General features: G+C 42.4%; 1 protein-coding gene across 1 annotated transcript; it reads left to right on the top strand.

Moving 5' to 3' along the window:
• Positions 1-113: 113 nt before the first annotated feature.
• Positions 114-18,526, top strand: map3k3 (mitogen-activated protein kinase kinase kinase 3). The gene is made up of 17 exons (XM_084371147.1): positions 114-1,451; positions 6,032-6,095; positions 6,598-6,719; positions 7,792-7,832; positions 8,422-8,521; positions 8,763-8,876; positions 9,122-9,242; positions 10,031-10,164; positions 10,405-10,478; positions 10,696-10,763; positions 11,243-11,338; positions 11,472-11,633; positions 11,925-12,073; positions 13,159-13,290; positions 13,572-13,701; positions 13,849-14,026; positions 15,230-18,526. Exons 2-17 carry the CDS (start codon positions 6,092-6,094, stop codon positions 15,474-15,476), a joined length of 1,872 nt encoding a protein of 623 aa, XP_084227273.1. The 5' UTR covers positions 114-1,451; positions 6,032-6,091; the 3' UTR covers positions 15,477-18,526.
• Positions 18,527-18,882: the final 356 nt, after the last annotated feature.

Raw genomic sequence — 18,882 nt, 5'->3', positions numbered from 1 at the left:
TATTGTTCTGAAAGCAGCATGAGCCTGATCTACGTCACAGTTGCTCCGCCCATTAATAATACTGTGCGCGCTCCCGCAGAAAGACTTCGACCGAGTAACAGCGCGTCCCCGCAGCTGCACGGCGCTACTTTAGATAGTTTGGTAATCAGAAATCCCCCTGGGAATAAATCCGTGTTGTTACCTACGTACGGACGACGAGTAGTCGAGCATTTGTAAAAACATGGCCACGACCTTGGAGTACAGTTTCCACGACTTGTTGGAAGCATAAAAGCGGGTTCCGGTGGCGTTATGTTTTTCTGTCAGGAAGTTTGACGCATTCGGCTGAAGATTATTTCTCACTTTGTTTTGGGTCGGGGCAAAGTTTGCGGACCACGATCGGCCGCAGAAACCGCAGGACAACTCAGTGGACGGTGGACTCTGTCGTTGGAGAAGACTGCGTTTTGTGGATATCACGTTAATTCTCCAGGAGCCGTAAATGTAGGACTGTGAACATCGATGGTCCAACTTGACTTCGCATAACATAACATTTCGAGTTTATGCGTTAAAAAACACGTTTGCAGGTTGTGTTTTTACAGCCAGTTTAATTTAAGTCCGCTTTTGCGTCATGTGTGAACTCCATCATGTCGCGCACTGAATCAAATTCCCCTGCACTTTCTGTGCGGCCTGCATGTTGTCTTTTATGTTCAAGATCCACATTCAAGTTGCCATGCGATGCTGTTATCTGCAGCGCACTCACACAAGTAAAGATATCTCCAGCCGAGACGAGTTTGGACTCCAACCTGGCAACGCAGTGAGGAAAAATCTGCAAACTTAGCAAGAACAGAGGCCATCAAAAAAAAAAAAAAATCACGGAAATCGTTCGGTCTTTTCCTCTGGCGAGCTGATACTCACAAATGGATTTCATACAGGCCATGCCGTTACTGTTGCACCTTATTCGTTAGGTTTTTGTTCCTATAATACACGGACATGGGCTCCCGCAAGCCTCAGAGAGTTGATATCGAGTGTGACCTCTGAAAATGTTTTGGAAATGTGAGTTTTCCAGAGATCCGAGGCTGCAGCGGAGCAGAAGTTTGTCTGTGGGCCACAGCTGGAGCAGCCTGATGTAGGCTTTTCCATCGGAACATTTTCTCGTCAAAACTCACAGCTGTCTGATGTGACCGGGGTTGTTTTTACAGCTCGGAAAGTATCTGTTAGTGTGTGTGTGCTATCATTTTCCGTTGAAGAAGAAGAGGAGCCCCTAATACCTGAGGGGGTGGGGTGGGGGGTCAGCCCCGCCATGGCGCCCCCACACTCACACACGCTCCCCGGTGTGTCGGTGTGACGGAGGGCACCGATGGACGTGAGCAACGGCCCGACCTACTGCGTCATCTCTGCCTCGAGACACCGGTGACCGGTCGGCTGCACGCGGGAGAAGCCCAGGCTTGTCCCCAGCGAGGTTGTCAAGGCGACAGGTGAGGGCTGTGTGATGAGCACGTGACAGGAGCGACAGGTACATGATGAGTTGATTGTGCTGCATTCAGGTCATGTTGGGAAAATTGTGGGTTTTGTTCTGCTTGAAAACAGAATCTAGAAACAATTTCCAAACATGAAGGTCTATGATACAGTTGGTGTTTATTTGTTTGTTTGTTTTGTTGGCATCAAAGTAGAAACACTTTAAAATATACACTACTCAAAATTAGTTAGGGTTATTCCTTAGTTTATTTACCTTGATTCACACAACTTTTATTGTCTGGGCAGTGAGCTTGCATTCTCAAATGCTTGTATGACCAAGTAATTGAGAATGGCTGACCAAACTGATTAGGTATTTTAGGTAACATTGTAGAACAGTGAATGAGACTAGTCCTCCTGGGTTGACATGTAGGACAAGTGGGAGATATAAGACTGCAATTCATTTTGAAATCACCGATAATACATACCCTTAACCAAGTATAGGTATTTATTTGCTTGAGGAACAAGAAGAACAAACCTAGCCGATCAATAAGAAGACTTGGACCAAAAACACTAAAGGTATAATGCATACACCTGAAGAGTTTGGCTCAAGAGAAAAATCATCACATCTGTGCTTGTCAGCTTATAATGATTGAAGGTATAGGCCAGTTTGACAACTGTGTTTACAATAGTACTGATGTAAACAAACTTTCAGCTGCACCAGAAAATAATAATAACTTGTATTTAGTTGATATTTAGTGTTAGACCATGCACCACATGAGCACAATTCTGTACACACAAGTCATTGTTTTTTTTTTAATTATATGATACTTACTATAGTTATTCCCATGTTACATGAATGCAGCACAACATAATAGCTTGTGGGGATCATTTAAAGAGCCTCATAGTGGCACTAGATTGTGAGCTGTTGTTCTGTTCTGATGTTTTCATGTGATTGTTTTGTGGTAATGGAAGAAGAGGGAAGCAATGATAACATACATTTTACTGTGACCTTCATGCCACACTATAATACACGGTATCCATATCTGGTGAGGCAGTGTCATTACCAGTGACTCAGTGCTTAGATATCTGACTTTTTGAACTCCTTATCATACTTCACACTTGCATGGTGATGTATCACCTCAGCACTGTACATATCTGCTGGATCTACATTTAAAAATAGATGGATTACTCATCTCTAATGTGAAAATGTGTCACAGTTGTGTGACAACTCAACTGTCACTGTTATTCAAAGGGATAAAGTGATGCTAATGGGAGACATAATGGAGTGTGTAGCAGGATACTTGTTTGAAATGAGATACTGTCATTTGTTGTAATAGCCATGAAAAAGATGGTTGTCTCTTTATGGTCAACAACTGTGTACATAAGCTCATGCAGGTAGGGGCCACATAAGGCCCTCCTTATCTTTTATCTATATTAGCTTTTTTTACGTTGGCATATTGTTATCTAAACAAGCAGAATAAGCAGCATTTTCAAAAGATTTCCTCAGATTGTTTATGCACCTTGAGAGTGTATCTGTATGTATGTATTAAAGGGAAAGCTCACTACAAATTGAAAATGCATATTTTCCTCTTACCTGTAGTACTATTTACCCACCTCGTTTGTTTTGGTGTGCAATGCCAAGTTTTGGAAATATATATTAAATAATATATTAAATAATATATAATAATGTATTGAAACTAGCTGGCTCTTGGCTTGTGTGTGAAAAAAACAAAAAAAAAAAACGTGAAAAACTCAACAGCCATGTCTCTTTCAAGAAGCATGACCCGATTACTCAGGATAATCCACAGACCTTGTTGTGAGCAGTTTTATATAGGAACTATTTACTTTCTACCAAACTACACCCACCAACCATATCACTGTGCAGAAGGAAGCCTGCATCTACTCATGGACAAGAGAGTCATGACAGCGCGGGATGTAAACATTGCTTGCCTCCTCCTCAGCTGAGCTGTAACGTTAGCTGTCCATGAGTAGATGTGTGTTTCCTTCTGTGTGGTGACACGAAAAGAAAGTAGTTTCTACATGAACCAGCTCACAACAGGTCTGTGGATTATCTTGAGTAACCAAGTCATGATTTCTGCAAAGAGACGATGCTATTATGTGTTTCTTTGGCACTTTGAGCACCACAAGACGAGTGCCATCTAGTTCCATTAGAGAGAAGGCAGACATCTCTATAGCCGATATCTCCAAAACTCGACAACTCACACCAGAACTATCTGGATGAATAAATAGCACTCCAGGTAAGAGGAAAAATATGTGTTTTTGATTTTGAGGTGAACTGTCCCTTTAAAACACTACAAAGAGCATTTGAAACTCTAGCCAAGGAAAGTACTAGCAGACTTGTCGAGATTGCAATATTCAAATGTGGTGGGTTTCTCTGAACCCAGAAACACATGTGCACCTGAGACAGGAGACACATCAGGCCAGAGGATTTTGCTGTGAGGCGCTAAGTCCAGATGCATCACTGGCCAAAGACAGAGTAAGAACTGTGGCTGGGAAAAACAGCCTCAGACTAAACACCTCTTAAAGCAGACAGAGAAGAGGGGGGGAGGAAAATCCATGTAAATCCTGCTAGTCCTGGAAATGTGATACAAGGAAAATAAAGCGGGCACAGCTGACTGGACTGGTAGAGCACAGCCTCCTTCTCCATTGAATTCCCTGCATTCCGCCTGGGAGGTAATTAAAATCAGCACAAGCAGAAGAGAGAAGAGGGTAGCTTGAGGAATAAACGCAGAGGTTACGTGTTGTGTTGTTGACCCCTTGAGGTACACAATTTGATCGTTTCTCTCCAGATCCTCTACTATTCTCTTTGGTGAACATTTTGTTGGCAGAGCGGAGCTAATGGACTGTCCTCACATGACTGTGCATCCATGCAACTTGTGGGGGATTTGCACAGCTCATAAACTCCATGCTATTTAATAGGGGATAAAATCGCATAAGCGTGAAGTTTGAAGGGTTGAAGGACAAAACTCTTTGGCACCTACTCTGTTGGCACAGGAACACGAGAGTGGCAGGAGCTTGAAAGCAACGTGGCAACGCTCCGCCAACCACAGACGGACATGCCCGGCATTCCTGTGGGTGATTATTACCCAGAAATCCACAGAGTCAATGAGTTGCCCCAGGTGCCGATGCTGCCCTTTTTTGTGTGAGGAAATAGTTTCCCGCTTCAGAGTTTTATTCTCGGACGGCCTTCTGACTGCGCAACTCCTGTGTGTGACACCGTTCATCTCGGTGTCTGGTGTTTCTCTGTCCTGTTTTCTTTTTTTGTCCCAGTTATACTGTAAAACAAACGAGTCAGTAGTTGTATAGGCTTGCCAGGCACCTTACCACAGAAACAATGTACATGGGTTCACTGGCTGTAGGATATATTTGGGCAAGGTGAAGCAAGCTCTGTGTTGACATCGTACATTGAACGTGTCGCCAGATGTGAAAGATCCACTCTGTGTACAGTCTCTTTATCAATGTCGGTTACATTCATTCAGTCATAATGGGCTGCCTAATCTGCTTTTAACACCCGAGAAACCCCTGGCTTGAAGTTATTGTACATAAAATGAGTTTCACACAGTTAGGTACACATTTAAATGTTTGAAATAGAGAATGGGTATCTGATCATATACCAGGATCAAAAGCGCAAAAGTCAGATCAGTGAATTCCTGGTAAAGATAGTTTATTTTAATCAACTCTCTGATTGTCTTTTGGTTTTGTTACCCGTTTTATGCTTTTGTTAAAAGTCTACTGTAATTGTGAAAACTAAGTTTGTGTTTTCCTTTGTTGAATCTGTTTTAATTCACTGGTTTATTGGTACAAATTCGAGGGAAACCCTCTCCATTGAAGGAAATGCCTCAGTTTATAATGCTGTTGACGCCTTGAACAGGCCAGATAATATTGCCCTGTTAACATCAACAAAAGAGTTATAACACAGCTGAGTTTGGGCTTTGCAGCTCGTGCAATCAGAGACGCTTAAAGCTGGAAGATGTTTAAAATGGCAGAAAACTCCCCGTAAAAAACATTTTTCCCATATGAACTGTGCCAGACTGTTCGCTGCCAGGGCAGCTCGAATTTTCAGCCGTTTCCAATTGTCGTTCTTTCTCATGGCAAAACACACAACACACATTCTCACACGCACTGCACACTCTCTCATTCACTCAGGCCTCCAGTCACAGAAATCTTTAGGTCTGCGTTCTGCAGGCTTAGGTTACATTTTTCACATGCATGCAAGGAATTATGCATGAGGAAGGGGTTGTGCGCTAAATGAAAATTAGGCTCTCTGTTTATTGTCACCTTAAAACACCATGTAATTTAATTACCTACATACACTATAGTAAGGATGCAGTATAGCCTTCAGGTTTCATACTGTGATTTTTCTTATGGTCTCCTCATCACTGAGATGTTTTATGGGCTGAGGTACTTGCATGCTGACAAGTTTTGTGAGATTGGCCGATAACCTCAGTCCTATGTCATCTCCTGTCTGATTTAATGACTCACATCCTTCTGCTCTGTCTCCATGCAAAAAAAATGAACGAAACCTCAGTCATTAGACGCCTTTCTTGTCATTGACTAATTTCTGTTTTTATCACTACAGACTGTGGCTGGGTTGTTTCTGAAGACTGGTTTGTAGACCACGTACACAAACATCGCCACAATGAGTAAGTCTTTTAAATTCTGATGTAAGACAGACTTTTAGAGCGACACACACTCACACCAAACAACATCCCTGAGGCCAAAGCCTGTTCTAGCTGCTGCCCCAGACACTGTCGGGTGAAGGATTGGTTATGTGGAGATGGGGGTCTGGTTCTCTCCACTGCCCCGGGGCTGTATGATGTCTGTCCAAGCTACACAAGGAGAATATTTTCTCTTCGTGAGCTAGTCCAGCCAAGGCAGAGCTTGCCCTGAGATCAAACATGGGAATAGGCATATCAAAAACACTGCAGTCCTTCCCTGCCCCTAATACTCTGTCACAGGATAGTCTCCATATGGCTATAGTTAAAAACGACTGACTAATTGTCTGCACACACCTTTTGGTGCAGAATTGAAAGTGCAAGGGGCTCATATCTCTCTCTTTCTGTCACACACACACACACATAGGCCATCAAATTTCCAATTCACACTCTAACGGTGCATTTTTCCCCAATCCATTATCCTCTTCAGACGAGAGGCAGGCGCTCCACTCTATAATGAAGGACCTGGTTGCCCTCCAGATGACGCGGCGCCAGCCTGTGTTACCATTTGACAGCGGCAAACCCAAGGCACTGGCCCAGGCCAACAGACAGGTGTGGTATAGTGGCGTGTAAAGTTGTCCTCATAAACCAGGATTTAGACCCAGCAATAATGTAATTGGCGCTGAGTGACAGGGTAACACTTTTGTTATTATCCAGGCTTTACGTAAGTCATAGTGCTCAGTTACATTCAAATATCCTCAGATTTAGCTGTGAGCTCAAACATCTTGGTCACACATGTAAAACACACATTTTATGGACGTTTTCTTTGGATGAAATACTTTAAAAGTGGTTCACAAGTGTAGTTCTGAAGAAGCAATGTCGCCAGGTGTTTAGGGATAAACCTAGTGGGCAGTCTTCTGTCCACGGTATTCATCTTCAACTGTCTTTTAGCACACAGTTGCAACACTGTTGGGGAAAACTAAACATTCAGGGTGAGAGACTGGATTTAGAAGTCAGGAGGGCCTGACGATGCTTGCAAAATAATGTTTTTAAAATCAAAATTCGGACCACTGCTGCATAAAAAAACTTGCCACTGGGTATCACCCATGCAGGTATATATACTCTTGTTCCTTTCAGTATTTCCCGTAGCCCACACAGTTAGCTAATTTAGTATAATGACAGATGGATTCCCAAGATAGCCACCCACAACTCTGCTGCATCTGAAATATATTAAATTCAGTTATTTTTTAACTTCTTCACTATAAATATATTCTGCTCATGTGGAAAAGCAGCCAGTAGCCCACCCACTCTCGCTTTCTACCACAGCTGCAGCCGCAGAGAATAGTTAAAGTGGACAACTCATGTGCAGTGTAGTGTTTGCTTAAAACCAGAGATTGTCCCCTTGGGAAAGACAGTCTCCACCATTTTCCCACCTCAGTAACTTATGTTGGACGTGAGTGGAAGTGGGTTTTCACAAATGATACGTAGCAAGGGAGGCTGTGCAGAGTAGAGTGATATGTCTTCGAACAATCATGTAATGTGCGCGTCAGTCAAGTCTTTTCTGTTGGGAAAATCGCGTCTTTTACAGTCGTGATTGTCATTCAGTTATGTTAGTGCTCTCGTGTTGCACTTTGATGATCTCATTTGTCCACTCTTTGACCTTTCTGTTTCTTCTTTGTCTCAGGATGATGTCAGGATAAAGTTTGAGTTCTCAGGAGAGAGGAGGTGAGTTTACTTTGGCCTTTTTTTACATGCATGTTGTGTGTGTTGGCATTTAACATGCATACACTGTAAAAACTCAACATATCTCATTACTCTTGAGACACAATCACTTAGAAAGTAGCATTTCAGTGAGATAAATAAGACTTGTTTAGATCATTTTCATTTGTTTTTTTAATTATTTTCAACGTGGCATTTTTTCAGTGTATATATACATCTCTACATACAAGTGAGAGAGAGCATAAACTCACACAGAGACATAAACACACTCAGTCAGGCATGCTGTTCTTGTCACATGTTCCAGTTCATGAGAAAGAGCACATCTCAGAGTCAAACACACACTCCAGGACTTAATTCAGACTGGTATGTGAGCTGGAGAATGGAAGGGGAAAGGACTGTGGTTTGTCTGTGGCTGCCAGCACACACCACAAATATGCAAGGTGCACTTGGAGGAATCTGCGCGCACTAAAAAGAGCAGCTTTTGTGGATTTTGCTTGCACGTGTGCATGTAACTCAGAAGAAGTTTCCTTAGCAGCCGGTACAAATCTCTCCTAATCTGTCTGTCTGTGTGATTTCTTGCTTTTTTGATGTGCAGGATCCTGATGTTTGGACGACCTGTGCAGTTCGAGGAAATCCAGCAGAAAGTTAAGGCCGTCTTTGGCCAGCAGCTAGACCTGCATTATATGAACAATGAGGTAAAGTGGAGGCTCTTTCCCCACTCATTATGTCCTCAACAAGAAATCCTCAGATAAACCAATAAATGCCAATTCTGTGTCTGTATGCATTTCCATATTATAAATGATGAGTTCACACAATTGTCTGCTGTCTGCATCTTTATTACCTTTTATATGCTTGTAAAACTTGGTATGTGTTTGTTAATATACATATTATGTTGGTTTTTATGTCCGTGTATGTGTTTGTCTTGTATCCTGGCAGTTGTCCATCCCTCTGCGAGGTCAGGATGACCTGGACAAGGCAATCGACCTGCTGGACCGGAGCTCCAACATGAAGAGCATCAAGATCTTGTTGCTCACTCAGGAGCACAGCAATGTAAGACACACACACACACACACACACACACACACGCACACACACACACGCACACACACTCACACACTCACACAGCCGGGAATTCACTGTGTACCATTGCACCACTGCCATTTCTTCACCATAGAGCCATGTTGTGAAAAATCATATTTCCTCATTATATTTACGTCACACTAACTGTCTTGCTGACATGAAGCCTTGAATCCTTGTTTGAACCTCCTGGTCTATCTCCCTCTCTCCTCCTACAGGCCTCCTCTCCGTCCCACCACGTGCCGTGTAAGCAGGTGAGGATCAAGTCCTCCCAGTCAACTGGAGACGTTAGCACAGTGTATCAATCCTCCGAGCCCAGGGGGCGCCACCTATCAACCGGTACATAGCTTTTACTGTCATTCAAAGTTCTGCCTAATTTTCTCTCTAACTTCAATTCACACACTGATTCAAAAGACTATTTTAGATTATTTTTCTGAAACCTCAACATTTTGTCAATATTCATTGCTTGATTGCTGTCATGTCGCCGTGCCATTGCCACTTTTTGCTACCTCAGTTTCCCTGTGTGTGGCCCTCTCTCCTGCTCTCTCTCTAGCTTTTCTTTCTTCGGCTTCCCCTTTTAGCAATGGCTCCTCTTCCTTTTCCTGTTCACCATCACTAGACGGTGCTTGCTGGACAGGAGCCAATCAGATTACAGAAGGCTATTAGTGTGTTGAACCAGTGGCCTGGTTTAGGATCTTTTCTTTTCCCTGCAGCAGGGGATGAAGTGGCTGCAGCAGGGCTTGAGGGCTTGAGAGCTTGAGATCACCAGGCCATAAATCTTAAAACCAGCTCGCTCCTTTCAGTCAGAAAGCAATCAGCACTTTCATTTGTTGTTTTCTTTATACTTGTGGCACAGGAGGGAGAGAGGGCCCCGCTGAATATTTAAATGTTTTTAAACAGTCATGGCAACAGTGTCACAAAATTTGCTGCATGGATTTGTTTTTGAGTTGCATGACTGTGGTCTCAACTACTCATTTTTGTGCTACCTACTCTCAGAAAACAAAAAATAGATTTCAATAGAGATAAACAGCAAAATAAATTATGCAAAAAGATTCAGTCCACAGGCAAATAAAGCCCATCACATATTTAAAGTTTCCTTTATGCTCATACCTGCTGTCTAATCCCAGGTTCTCAGAACACGGGGCGCAGCTCGCCGCCTCCCGGCTACGTGCCTGAACGCCAGCAGAGGATTGCCCGGCAAGGTTCATACACCAGTATAAACAGTGAGGGGGAGTTCATCCCTGAGACCAGCGATCAGTGTGTGAGTCATCGCTTCACTATTAACTGGGAGAAATCCACCTTAAAATAGAAATCTTGTGGTGTGCTTATGATCTTAGGCTATTGAGATTTGATCACATAAACAACTTTTCCTTGAAGTTTGAATCAGGACCTGTTCTCATTTATATAAAATTCAGTTTAAGGATGGATTTTTCTTTCTGAAATGTGTACACACAAATCACATGTGCATACACACCTTCATTTTCCATTGTGCCCTTTACAGGTGCTGGATCCCTGGAGCAGTGCCGAAAACTCTGTCTCTGGAAGCTGTCAGTCTCTGGACAGCAACTCAGACAGGTGACCAGCAGACCTGCGTCTGCTCTTTTCAAAACATTAATCGTTAATGCTGCCTGCCAGGAACCTACTAGTCATTACGTGTGTTACTGTTTTTCCGTTGCATTTCCATAATGCTTCCATAATATATTCCGTAATGTAAACACCAAGATACAATCTCCACCCGAGGAAGCCTCTCACCGTCTCTCACGCTTCTTTCCTTCCTTGTACTCTCTCACAGCCCCTCGCTGAGGAAGTCGCGCATGCACAGGGCCAAGAGTTACCCTGATAATCGTCAGGAGTTCTCAGGTGAGAGCATCCACAAGAAAAGCTCCTTCCGATGTTTAACATTGGCAGTGACCATGGGGAAATATTGTGTTAAAGCAGCACACTCACCTCTCATGGGATTAAGCAGTGTGACAGCCTCTTCTTTTTAAACCATCAGGACATAATGGTGGACGATTCTATAGCTGCATTAAAATTCATGTTTACAGCAAATCAAACCATCAACATAAGCACTTGTCCGGCCCAGGCCTTTCAAAAGCTGAACATTAACGATTTGATAAAGAAATCTGGCCTTGATGGTCAGTGTCAGCTTATTAGTGACCAGCTCAAAAACTACCATGAACAGTAATTTCAAGTTCATATCTGCTGTTCTTCATAAGTGTAAGCTTCAAGGGAGTGTAATAAAGTAGCTCACGTGAATGTTGTGTGACTCACTGTGTAACTGAGCTAAACTGTGTGTGGGTAATCCTGCTGACCTTTCACCCTTTGGTATTTGTTTACAGACAGGGAGAATCATGTGTATGACAGGGTAGCAGGGAAAGGGGGAACCTATCCTCGAAGGTACCATGTCTCCCTGCATCATAAAGACCACAGCGAAGGTAAGACGACTAGTATCTTTTCTCCATTTATCTACTACATGATGCCTGGTTTCTAACATTTTCTCTTTTGAGCTGTTACCTCCCTTATAATGTGATGTTAACCTCAGCTGGCCTCATTTCTGCTGTCCTTCAGGCCGTCGAACGTTTCCTCGGATTCGTCGCCCCCAGGGGAACCTGTTCACTCTGGTGCCCTCGCGCCGGTCGCTCAACGGCAGCGAGGAGAGTCTGGGCAGCTGGCAGCTGGTTGACGCTCAGGGCAGGCTCCGTCCCCAAGAACGTTCTGTCGCACATAAGTGTGAGTGTCGATCGAGAGGAACTCTCAAAAAAAAAGGCCATAAAAATATACACTTCCCCTGTTAGGATGACAGAAATTGTTCAGAGATAAATAGATGATATGTTGCAGGGCTCAAGGGTAAATGCTTATTTATTTCAATCTAAGTTGCTGAAATTCATGTAATAAAGGCATCCACCAGAATTCTGTCATGTTTCATATCACAGTCTCTTTCCTGTGATATGTGAGATGGCATGTTTTATATTTTATGTAAAACAGAAATGAGCAGCTACCTGTGTGTGGATCTTTTTTCAGCTCCCAGTGCTCCGATGACGTGGCGGCGGGGAAAGCTACTGGGCCAGGGAGCATTCGGTCGGGTTTACCTGTGTTACGATGTGGATACTGGGAGGGAGCTGGCTGCCAAGCAAGTCCAGTTTGACCCTGAGAGTCCAGAGACCAGCAAGGTGAGACACTCGCATGGATAGTCAAGCTTTAATGTTTTCAGAGACAGAAAGCTTGGTTGTCTTGAGTCTTACCCTGTCCTTCTAGTACTGTTGAGATCACTTACACTATTGTTCTGGTATGCTACCTCTTGTTACTGTTTAAAAGAAATTACAATTCAGTCTTTTTGTTAATTATTAAACCTAAGTTTTGATTATTACGACGCTGTAAAAGCGCCAAGAATGACCTCATATGTTGCGCATGTTAATCAGTTCAGGCTATCATGCTGGAATGCAGGTAGTTAATTATTAACGAATCAACTACCTCACAAACATACTTGATGGGAGGTCAGGAGTTAAACCACAAAATCTTTATTTTATTCCTGGACACAAAAATAAGATAATCAATCTGCAGGAAGGAAACTCGAAGCCCAAGAACTGGAATGTATTCAAGAGGTTTTCTTTCCTCTCTGAACTCCCCTCTTCCTCATTTTAATGTGTTTTCCTGTCTTTCACAGAGAAAACATGCACTGTCACTTCCTGTATCTGAAAGGAGCCGCGTGTTGTGGCTGGCGGTGGGGGTGATGGGTCAGCATTGCCTTGGCCTCCCATCACCCCTTCACACTGCCACGGCCCGCTTGTGGCAGATGTGAATCAGTTGTTTCTATTTATTGTTTCTATTTCTGTGTTGGGACTTGGGGGATTACTTTGTGCGTCTCTGACTTCTCTCTCTCTCATTCACTCTCTCTCTCTCTCTCTCTGTTGTGGCCTCATCCTCTGAAGTAAACACCGGAACTTCTTTTGGGGAACTGTGCTATCGGCTTTCATTTACTTTCTGCTCAAGGTTTCACTTTTGGCAGAGTCAACATACGGTCAAAAATCACTGATTGTTATCTCTGTGCTTATGGTTCATTTGTTTGTCACCAGTGGAGACAGATATGACAGCCTGCAGGGCTCCTCCACATCGAAAAAAACACATACATTTATTTGCACGTAAAAATAGAAAATCAACAAAGATGCATTGTTCAGAAATGACATCTTGAATGTTAAATTGGGGTCATTTGAATCTTCCGTGTGTAATTTCCCCACTTCTCCTTGTCTCTGTACAGGAGGTCAGCGCTTTGGAGTGTGAAATCCAGTTGCTGAAAAATCTGCATCACGAGCGCATAGTTCAGTATTACGGCTGTCTGAGGGACCACAATGAGAAGACTCTCACTATTTTCATGGAGTACATGCCGGGGGTGAGTCTCAGCAACTTCCATAATGTTTCAAGAGCTTATTATGTTTTTTGATGTTTAATAAACTGAGCGATCTAAGTTAAGAATTGTAGGAGAAAATGTCAGATCTTAGGCAGTGACGTAAAAAATTTCTTTCAGTTACCAGATTTTAGCGTGGCTCCGATACTTCTTTTGTTCCTAGCTCAGACCTTCATTGACTGGGTAGATCAGAAGTCTTTAACCCTGGATGTGTTCACAGTCTGTGTTGTTGCACTGGTGTAAAATGCATGCTTTCCTTCTATCAGGGTTCAGTCAAAGACCAGCTGAAGGCCTACGGAGCGCTGACAGAAAATGTGACCCGGAAGTACACAGGACAGATCCTGGAGGGCATGTCCTATCTGCACAGCAACATGATCGTACACAGGGATATCAAAGGTAGTCCTGTTAAACCGCAGAGCCTTGACTATTATACAGTTTAGACACTCGATAAATGTTTGGACAGTGTTTTAAAATACAGATGTTTGTGGAAGGTGATTGGTGGGATAAAATATTTACATGTTCCATGTCAACTCTGGCTCTCAGGTGCCAACATCCTGCGGGATTCAGCCGGCAACGTGAAGCTGGGAGATTTTGGTGCCAGCAAGAGGCTACAGACCATCTGCATGTCTGGCACCGGCATCCGCTCTGTGACCGGCACCCCCTACTGGATGAGCCCGGAGGTGATCAGTGGAGAGGGCTACGGCAGGAAGGCTGATGTCTGGTAAGACACACAGCAGTGTAGTTTAAGATTGATCCTAGTTTAAAAAGAAGGGTGGTTTCTTAGGGATGGATGTCATGCTTGAGCTACATTACTATTAGTCTGGAAGGTTTTTAATTGAAATTATTGCAAGGAGCTTCCACAATGTGAATCCAGTGTGAAATGAGTTAAAAATACACAGTGTAGATTTTCATGTCCTTGCCTTCCTTAGTTAACTCAGAGGTTATTTGATCCGATATTTGGAAATCGACATAAACAGCCATGGGTTATTGAAAGTGTTTAAATTTATATATTTTGTGAAGTCGAATGATGCAGGTTACAGCAAGAGAGCCAGAAAGTTAACGTTAAGCCTGCTAACAATTCTCACTGTTGTGGCAGTAATTAACCTTTATCTTTGTCCAAACTAGGCCATGTTTGGTCCTTCAAAAGTCCTTAAGAATGTGGTAACCCAGATATGGAAACTAAATAACGCAGATATCATATTTTCAACATAGCATTTAAATAGATACCTTTAGTATATCTTGATTCTTAATCTAAATCCACTCTGATATTCTAGTGTCACAGCTGCTGATACTGCTAGGATGAAACACTTGCGTGACTGACAAACATGCACACACAAAGGAACAACAAACATGTGATGGAAATGACAAACACCTGCATGTGTGTGTGTTTTAGCTGCTGCTTTACAGGCACTTTTTATCAGGAAAAAATGTTAAGTTTGAAATAGTAAAAAGGTTACATACATGGACTGACTGGGTAGAAAAGCCTCATTTTGATGATGTACTGTACTCTCAAAGAAAAACCTTTTTAAATTAAGTGAGGACGGCTCTGTATGTAACCCAGTTCCTACCACAATCTGACACAGAGAGCAGACAACATTCTCTTACGCAATCTGATTGGGTGGTGACCTGCCAGGCAAGTGATGTGATTGGCTGAAGGCCAGTCAGACAGGTCGTAACAGAGGTTGGTATGTTCCAGGTTCTCAGCCCTGGCTGGAGGGGGAGTAATGCTCCCATGGGGGCTTGTGCCTCCCAGACAGGTAGAGGAGGCCCTCTGCTGCCTGTGCATGTGGAGGTTTACACTCAAAACATTCCTTTCAAGCTTTAGTGTCAAGCAGCCGAGACATAATATGTGGTATTTGTTTCAGCTTGTTATGTGACCCCACCGCAGATTAAGCTAAAGCAAAAACAATCATGTCTTTTACAGGAGCCTTGGTTGTACGGTGGTAGAGATGCTGACAGAAAAGCCTCCATGGGCTGAATACGAGGCCATGGCGGCAATATTCAAGATCGCCACCCAGCCCACCAACCCACTGCTGCCCTCGCACACCTCCGACCAGGCACGGGACTTCATTAGCTGCATTTTTGTGGAGGCCAAACACAGGCCCAGTGCTGAGGAGCTGCTCAGACATCCCTTCTCCCAGGTTCCGTGCCCAAACCTGCCTGGTTTCTGAACTTCAGCCACAAAGTGGCACAGTAGCCTCAGCAGCATCTGTAGCTTCCTTGGAACCATCCATGACAGAAATCTGGACATGGATCTAGTCTCAAAATCAGTGTTAAACACACTGAGCCTCTGCCGTCTTTCAGATGCCTCAAGAAGACTCTGTCTCCTTTCAGACAAATCACAGTTTGACAGCAGCACTCAACAATGCCCTGAAAACCAATGCCAGTACATGCCTTTACAAGAGTCACCACGGGGAGGAGACAAAACACAGGTTAAGTCTTCAAGCCTTCTTAGTTACTAACACTCCAAAGTCAGCATTATTCAAGTCATACACCAGTTGTGTCTTCACAAAATATCCTCTCCTGTGTTTACGTTCACTTGGTGAGCAGTGATGGAGAAATGTGAGGAAGCCCCTTAAGTGTTTGAACCTTTTTAAAGCTACAGCAGGCCTTAAGCTCACGTTGATGTTGAACACCCTTGATGCACAACAGTATTAAATGGACAGGATTGTTCTCCTTATTTTTCCACATTAACGCCGTCTTTTAAACTTTCCACCCTTAAACCATAGCCCTGTTAAAAGCTATCTGTCATGCACTTTTCCTATCAAACTTCATGTTTGTGTAGATTGTGGAGATTAGGTGATGCCACATAGAGTAGCTGCACTGGTGTTTAATAGAGGGAGAATTCAGCTGTTGGAACAAAGTCTCTTTTTTTTTGGTTGCAGCCCTACAAAATCAAAACATCATTAGTAATCTTACAGATACAAATGTATTACAAGAGCCAAACACCCGTATTTCTCAAATGTCGATAGACCATGATGCAAAGCAGCTGGTTGCCCCAGTTTGTACCTCTTATATATTACAGTTACATTAAAGTCACAGTGCCAAGAAGTTTGTCTGAAAAGTAAATGTTGATAATCTTTAATAAAACCTAGAATGCAGGTATTTCTAAAATCCTTAAAAGCTCTTCAAACCATTTGGATTAAAAATATTCAGGCAACTGCACAACAAAAAGATTTTTAACACGTCTCTCAAGTTGCAATTAACTTTCCCACCCTCTAGCGTTTCCAAGCGGTGTTAATGTTTGCGCCAAGACACCTGGAACATTTTAGTTTCGCAAATAACAGCAACACGTAATAAAAACGTGACTTCATTCAGTCATTTGGTTTGTAATGGTTCCAGGCTGCCAACCTTTACCTTTCTTCTCCTGGGTGATTTCATGCCCAGTGGCAGACATAATTGTATAGTGAAAGCCGGGTTTATAGGGAACCAATGTAAAGCAGATGGTTTCATTATTCAATAGCCATTACAGTGCAACATCAACATTTACTCTATGATGATGGGTTAAGCAAAAAACTTGTTTATTGCCATTTTAAGCAAAAGTCATTTTTGGATGTAGAAACCGAATTGCAACATAGGAAACTGGTCAGACCAAATATTTATTCATCCAGATGGTTAGTAGAAGAGTTTTTGTAGACTCTGGAAATAGCTTCAGAGTAGTGGTCAGTGGTAACGACCTCCTCAGTTTTTGTTTTTTGTTTGTTTGTTTTTGTAAAGATAACCAGCTATTTATTTTTTCAGAGGGAGGAATGCCTTTCTCTGTGACTTGAATACAATTGTAATAGACGAGAGGCACAAACTTGGACTGCAGCTACAATGACTTTAAATAATTCTCCTTAAAAGTCCAAGAAATCAAATTGAATAATCTACTCATTTACTGTGGGGATGACATGTAACTGTGCTAGAGGGAGCTGAGGGTGGACTCCTCCCATTATTATTCATCCTTTTTGCCTCAATGTGACTTACCCTTCTACCTGCCTTCCTCCTCTTGTAGCTCTTCAGAATCGAAAGTGATCTCAGTCGACAAAGTGCCAAAAAAGGGCAGATAATATATGATGATATGGACTATGGTATCAGTTGGTATGTGAAAGTGAAGCAGATGATGCTGTTTATAGTTGAAAATGCAAACTAAAAGCCTTAAATTGGAAGTGATCTTACTGTTCATGTGTGTCTGACCCAAACATCCCTGACTGAGAAGCCTTAACTTAAAGATCAATTTTTAAATCAGATGCACTTTTATGTAAAATGAATGTTTTTTTTGTTCGCTCTACCAAATTTGATTTTGTTTTTTGTTTTTTTACTTCAAATGTGAAAATTGCTCGATTTTTATTTATATCCCCATGTCCATTCCAATTAGATTTTATAAGCAAATATATATGTATAAATATATTTTTTATATCTAGACTGTGTCAAATCTGATGATACTTTCAGGACTTTGTGTCCTTAAAAGTAGATCATTGAAAGCAGCTGGTTTTGCAGACATTACAGATTTGGGGTTTATAAATGAAAAATGGGTGGAAAACGGACTCTGGCTGCCTGGTTCATGTTCCAGCTCAGAAGAAAAAAAAACTTTCCACATGTCCTTAGCTATACATTTATGCTACAGTATTACCTGACAGGTTACGTAAACCTTGCATCATTTGGCCATAATGCTTTGACACATCAATGAGCTCTCATGAATGAAACCTTTAAGGGCTAAATTTAAAATTGCTGGGACTGCTTTTTTGTGTGATTTCAGTGTTGATGATATAATTAAAAGGCGCGTGTGTGTGTAAGCCAAAGACATGCAGGATCGGAGCCAGTGCTGGATTTCAGAGTTCGCTTTCAACCCAGATGACGACTTTGTTTATCCCAGGGTTCAGACGACGAGTCCAGCATTGACTGATATTCTGAACAAAAGGCTTACTGCTGCCTTAATGCTAATATGAGAACTTTATTTGTGGGCTGCTACAGGCTAAAGGCAGCTAAAACGTGTTCATTGTTGAAAATAATGCAGCGAGATAAAGAACCCTGTGGTAAGCAAATGAGCACAAACTAGTTTTTTAGAGATCTATATGTGTAAATGTATGATTATGTATCATGACAGGACTTGCAGTGCAAAGTCTGATGTATCAAATTTATTTTACAGCAAGAAAAGAGTAGTATGTTTAATGACAGTGTTTATATATTATATATATGTCATGCTCTCGCTCCGAAACAAATAAATTGTTTTTAGAAATTGTGTCACACTGTGGTGGCTTGTCCAGACTCAGGGAGTCCAGTTAATGAAAGGAACAAGGAGACTGAGCTCATTGTTGGCAGTAAGAAGCTACTTGATTGATGCACTCTTTTTCCTCTCCCTCTCGCTCTCGCTCTCTCTCCTTCATTTTGTGCCTTTCTCTATTTTTTCTCTTATTCTCATCTCATGAGGAAAAACAGGAGGCAGACACAGGAAGGAGAGATTTCTACAGCGGTGTCTGGCTGTGAGATGGCAAAACAGATTGTATCGAACAAAGGGCCTTTTTCTTGAATTGGCATGACGTGGAGATGAATTGCTTCTGAAAGGTTTAGTTTTTTGTTGCCTTTATGAATTGATTC

Source organism: Pagrus pagrus (assembly GCF_965226575.1).
Source record: "Pagrus pagrus genome assembly, chromosome: 13".
Taxonomy (NCBI): Eukaryota; Metazoa; Chordata; class Actinopteri; order Spariformes; family Sparidae; genus Pagrus; species Pagrus pagrus.
The sequence above is the reverse complement of the archived record's forward strand: the minus strand, read 5'-3'. Positions and strand labels throughout refer to the sequence as shown.